This window comes from Limulus polyphemus, unplaced genomic scaffold (assembly GCF_000517525.1).
Source record: "Limulus polyphemus unplaced genomic scaffold, Limulus_polyphemus-2.1.2 Scaffold434, whole genome shotgun sequence".
NCBI lineage: Eukaryota > Metazoa > Arthropoda > Merostomata > Xiphosura > Limulidae > Limulus > Limulus polyphemus.
Window position 1 is genome coordinate 392,655 of NW_013666044.1, and position 6,230 is coordinate 398,884.

Here is a 6,230-nt window from a genome sequence, read left to right on the forward strand (position 1 = left end):
TCAAAAAATCATTCACACAACCAATTGCACTCTTTATGAAACTTCATCGGGCCACGGGTTACCGAGTTTTCTCCATTTTTCGAGTTACTTTTATGAAAAATTCTAGCACGAGTAATTTTACATCACACTATCGTTGTTTGCGCTATTTACGAAACTTCTTCGTTCAAATCTATTTCCCTGTCAATGTTCCCATCTTCATTAAAAGATGTAAGATGACAAAAACAAGATCTTGAAGAATTTCTCAATAATACGCCTTGGTTATGGTAGATAATTCGAAGAAAAAATAAAGTGTTACTGTTTCTTATTTGTAGAAGGTTTAAGAGAAAAGACCACAACATAATGAACTAATTCATCACAATACCTGAAAACTCTGACTTCACTTTCTTGAAAAATGAAATGGTCTTTACCTTTACTCCTGATCAACAATCAAATATCTCTTCTTGAATTATGAATAACATGAATAGATTGAAATATTTAATTAAATTATCTCAAAATAAACCTTCATTTTGGTGCGAGGTCACGGGTTGTCTAGTTATAGTTTAAAATTAACCAATTCCTCCTGTTTTAACTTAGGCAAATTCATGCCTTCCAATAATATAATCTTTGATAATCAGTACATTTAATATAAGCAATATTGTTTTCTATTTCTTTCTCATTTAAATACTGCATGTCATTCAAAGGTAACTGAGTTTTCTTTTGTTATTCTGGACTAGATCTAGCACGGAAGATAAAGCAGGAAGTGCATCCTAAAACACAAAATGCACAGGACTTGTTTCAGGAGGAATTGAGAGAGAGACTGACCCTAGGCCACAAAGCAAAGAAAAAGTTGGGTATGATGCAGCAAAACAACTTATCAGCAGTTTATATCACTGCTGAGTCTACACCAGTGGAAGTGCAGAGTTGGTTAGAATCTAAAGATTTTAGCACAGAGTGAGTTCAAAGATATTACTTCTAAACATGTTTATGACATTAAATTACTATTCATTGGTTATCCTTGTTTTCCTTCCAAGATGCTCAATGCGTTTTTCCCTCTCGCTCCATTGCATAGTTGCCTAATGTAGGCATAAGGTTGAAATATTGCAAAATAAAAGCTGTCAAAGACAGTAAGTGAAAGCAGTGTAAATACTAATATGGTATTTTATTTGGATATTGTATTAACTTTCACTTCATCACTGGTTGAAATATACCATTTCTACATAAGCAAAAACATTTCATTACTTGTTAAAAACATAAATTTCTTAACACTATATTTAACTTAAAGATTTATTTCTTTGAACTTTAAATATTATACTTTTCTTTAGCAACAAGATTTTAGCTCTAATTAAATTCTCTAAGCTCAGTCCTAATTAATGCATTGAATGAGTATTTCATTTAGATAATATAAATCCATTAGTCATTAGTTATTTTGGTGATCTCATTTTACTGTGCTTGACAATTTGTTCATAGGTAAGGTATGAAGATACTAGATTTTAGTTAAGAATAAGCTTGGTATTTTTAATTTCCTAAAATACATATCACCTTTCTATATATATAATTGTTTAAAATGTTTCTTTAAAATGAGATAATAGTCATCCAGTGCTAAACATATTCAATAAAAATGATGTTTGAGGCACATTTTATTTATTGCTATCTTAGTTTAAGATACTCAATTATTTTATCTTGCATGAAACTTCTCGTCAGAATCTGTCAGTTGTTTACAGAGATGAATGGAAAGAGGCTATTTGAGCTCACAAGGATCCAACTTGAAGAAGTGTTGGGAGTAGAAGTTGGGGGTCGTCTCTACAATCATATTACTGTTCAGAAGAACATGAGTGGTGTAAGTATATATTGTTGTGTTTAGAGTTAGTTACATTATCTGTACAAAAATCACTGTAAACTTCAATTTGTAAGGTGTCAATTGCCTAGTGAAAGTAAAATTCTCCTTGTATCATTTCTGTGTTTTCATTTATTTGTCAAAATAATGGTGGATGTATTTGTAGCTTTAACGTTTTGTTTTCTAATGTTAAAAATGTAGTATTTTGATTACCATAGGTTCATTGGTCAAGTTTATTTGTGCTTTGAATTTGAAGTTTACAGATAACAAATGTCTCCACCATCATGTAGGTCTTGTAGAACATTTTCCAGATAATTCTGAGATGATTCTATTTATATGTTAAAATAAATTATTAATGACTATCAATTACTTTATTTTTCCTCAGTATAAAACTATGAGTGGTCAAGAATTACAGTCTATTTTAGCTCAGAGAAGAAAAAAAGTGGAAAATTCAAATGAAGGTAAAGAAACTTTTGGGTCATAATCATTTACTCATGAACCCTCTATTGCTTCTTCTTCTTCTAGCTTGAATGGTGAGATAACAAACTTTGTAGAAATAATGTCAGTTAAATATATGTCCTAGTTCCATGCAATTTTGTAAGTTTCAAAAGTCAACATAATGATTTCTTTGAAGGAAAAAAAGCCTAAAAGTGGAAGGTGTATCAAGTACAACGAAGTATAGATTATATAGACTGATGCTTTCTTTAGTAAAATTTAAAATGATATAGATATTATAAAAGTTAGAGTTAAATGTATGGTTTCTTGTTCAGTAGTCAAATGTTAGTGGTGACTATTCAGTAGTTACTTATACTTTATGACAGTATGATGTGAAGTTTATTGTTCAACAGAGTCTGAAGTAGGTGATTATTAAACACTGCAGGTTAAAGTGATTGGTACCTTCTTCAACGGTGGTTTATATTTCAGTATTAAATGTGAAATTTATTGTTCAACAGTGTATGAAATAGGTGATTATTAAACACTGCAGGTTAAAGTGATTGGTACCTTCTTCAACAGTGGTTTATATTTCATTATTTTATGTGAAGTTTCATGTTGAATAAATGCTAAAGTTAGTGGTTATTATACACTGCAGGTTATAAAGTGGTTGAAACCTATGCAAAAAAGGAATAAAAAGGGGTTTCTTATTTAATGGGATTGAAGTAATTGATTATGGTTATTTTAGTATATATTAGAAATAACATAAGTGTTTAGTTATCTAACTGGACTAGAATTGTTGGTTATTTTAGTATTTAATAAAAATAACACTGGTGTATTATTGTTTAACTGGATTGGAATTGTTTGTTATTTTAGTATTTAGGAGAAATAACATAGGTGGTTACTTATGTGGACATTTCTTTAGTTAACATAAATCACAGTAGGCTTAAATATGTAGAAAGTTTAAACAAAGTATGAAGACTAGATGAATTAAGGTAAGTGATTCGATAGCTAATAGGAATTATAATTATAAATGTGATAAATAGCATGTTATATAATAATCCGAACTAAATGTATGCACATTTAATGGATTATGTTACAATGAAAGAGAATTGATAATTACACCTACCAAAATAATATTAAATAGTGTAACTACTTGTTCAATTATTCAAAATAGACATAAAGTTATACACGTTTGTTTGAAAAACATTAAAAACAGTGAAGGAAATTATTATTGTTTACAACCCTTTAATTGTCATACAGTTACAATTTTAATAATAATAGTTGCCTCTTTAATTAATTACCACAAAATATATTTACTTAGAAGAATTAACAAACAGAAACTAATTATATGGGCATAATCAGCTACTGTAAAATATACATTGATAAGTTTTATGAGTAACTGAATATCACACAGTCACTACATCATTAATTACAAAACATGCACTAATTATTTTTGTAACAAACAAGATATGCAATGAAAAATTATGTAACAAACAAAACATATCATCTAATGATTAGTACTTTACTACAAAATAGAAACCAACTGATATATTATAATGAAATATGCACTAATTAGTATTTTACTACAAAATAAATGACATAGACTTCAAAATACAAATTAACTGACACTTTATTATGAAATAATATGCACTGATACTACATTATTGCAAGGTGTAAGCCAACTAGTACATTGTTATGAAACTATAAAATGCTGCAAAAAAGTTTCCCCTTTTTCATAGCTGTTTTGAAGAAGAAATGCATTAAACTACAATTTCAATTACCACAAAACAGGCTATTTTTGTTCTATGCACTGCAGGTACCAAAACTCAATTTTTAGTATTATAGACCCTCAGACTTCCCAGTAAAATATTTTCACAAGCCACTTTATTTACCACTGTCTGCTTTTCAAATTCTTATGCATATGGTTTTATGGAATTCCACATTTCTTTTTAATAGTTCCAAGTGCTTCAAAAGTAAAAAATTGGGAAACACTGCCCTAATTTATTATTATATTAATAGTTTGATTTAAACTACTTTTTCAACATATTTTACTGAAATTTTAAAAAGAAAACCATGAACCATTTATATATCATATATGTATATATATGGGGGAGGGGATACAAAATATGACTGAAATTTAATGAATACAAAGCAGTATTTTTTTAAACAAATATTAAAATTTTTGTCAACTAGAAAAATACATACTGTTACGTCTGTGTTCGTTTGTTAATTTCCCGTAGAAATTCTTCCCGAGAAACTTCAGCAATACAAGTCCTTTCTTAAATAAAACTAGTTTATTCTTTCTCAATACAACTTTGCAATACACTTAATTCAAAATACAAATACAAACACAAAATTAAAATTCAACAAAGTCTCTTAATTTTACGGGACGTATCTTCTTCCGTACTGGTCTCTGTCTCCTTGGCTTCTGCTTCACGTAAAGTTCATTTGCTCCATCAGGAAATGTCCTATTATCGGTAACAGTCACATCAGTGGTAGCAACTTCATCAAGGGCTTCACTGTTTCCTTTCTCAAAACTGGGTGGAGTTTCTTCTTCGACAATGGCTTTTTCAGGTAACACGTCTTCAGCAGCGTCATTTGTTCCATTGTTCACCTCATTCCAACTGAAATGTCCTGGACTATGATAATGCCAAAGCCTGTTGGCATGCACCACCTTTGGCTTACCTCGCCGACCTCATTTTATCCGAAAAGTCACGTCTGAGAGACGATCCACTATGTCATATGGGCCTTCCCATGGAGATGACAATTTAGGAGACTTCTCTTTGGTCTTCCTGGGATTATACAACCTCACCTTGTCTCCTGGTACAAAGCTGACTTCAGTAGATCTTTTATCATAAGATAACTTCATCGAATCAGCAGACGTTTTCAAGTTTGAATACACTTGATGGTGAATATCATCCATCCATTCCAATAACACTTTTACAAGCTCTGACACATTTTCAGGCAACTTTTCATAAGGTGGGCGTCCTGTTAACAGATCCACTGGAAACCGAAGTTTCCGACCAAACATCAACTTTGCTGGAGTGTATCCAGTGGCTTCATGCTCTGCTGTCCTATAGGCCATCAACAGTGGAGGGAATAAGACATCCCAGTCATCTTGGCGACTATAACAAAACTTTGCCAATTCCTGTCCAAGTGTCCAGTTGTACTTTTCTACCATCCCGCAGTTCGTATGGCATACCAAATCTGAAGAAGAAATCACTAATAGCCGAAGCTACAGTTGTAGCTTTCTGATTTGGTATTGCATATGCTTCAGGCCACTTGGTGACATAATCCATCACCACACAAATGTACCTGTTTCCAGCACGAGTTTGGGGCAGAGGACCAGCAATGTCAACAGCTACTCTTTCCATTGGTGTGCCAACTTGATTTAACTTCATTGGAGCACGTGCCTTATGCTTGGGTCGCCTTTTAGCACAACATGTACTGCAGGTCCTGCACCATTCTTCCACATCTTGCCTCTTACCTATCCAGTAAAATCTCTGTCGTAGGTGACTCAATGTCTTCTTCATTCCGAGATGTCTTCCTGTTAAACTATCATGGGATTGACGCAGCACAACTTGCCGTAACTTTCTCGGTATAACTGTTTGCCAGGTCGTCACTTTCCCATCTGCAGTCTCCTATCTCCGGACAAGAATACCATCTTCAAGCTTCAATTGGTCCCATTGTGCCCAATAGTTCTTTGTCACAGGGCTTAAGCTAGACACATTCTCCCAAACAGGGTGCAAAACACTTGCTTTTAGAAAATCAATTATTGGCTTCAAATTTTGGTGTTTCTCCTGTTCTGCTTTGATATCTATATTTGGTTCAACTTCACCATCATCAACTCTTTCAGTCACCTTGACTTTAGCTTGATGGCACCTGGTTAGTTCAACTCCATTGTTGCAGCAATGTCTGCATTCATACTTGCAGGATCGTAGGCTCAGTCCATCAGCATTACCATGAGATTTTCCTTCTCTAT

The 6,230-nt window shown here is 32.4% G+C and overlaps 1 protein-coding gene across 7 annotated transcripts in view; it reads left to right on the forward strand.

Moving 5' to 3' along the window:
- Positions 1-6,230, forward strand: part of LOC106458244 (epidermal growth factor receptor kinase substrate 8-like protein 1) — a 163,791-nt gene that overhangs the window by 151,878 nt on the left and 5,683 nt on the right. For all 7 annotated transcript variants that reach the window (XM_022384392.1, XM_013917724.2, XM_022384391.1 and 4 more), the window contains 3 exons: positions 714-930; positions 1,681-1,816; positions 2,199-2,274. In XM_022384392.1, the coding sequence (XP_022240100.1) occupies positions 714-930; positions 1,681-1,816; positions 2,199-2,274 (429 nt within the window). The remainder of the gene's footprint in view (positions 1-713; positions 931-1,680; positions 1,817-2,198; positions 2,275-6,230) is intronic.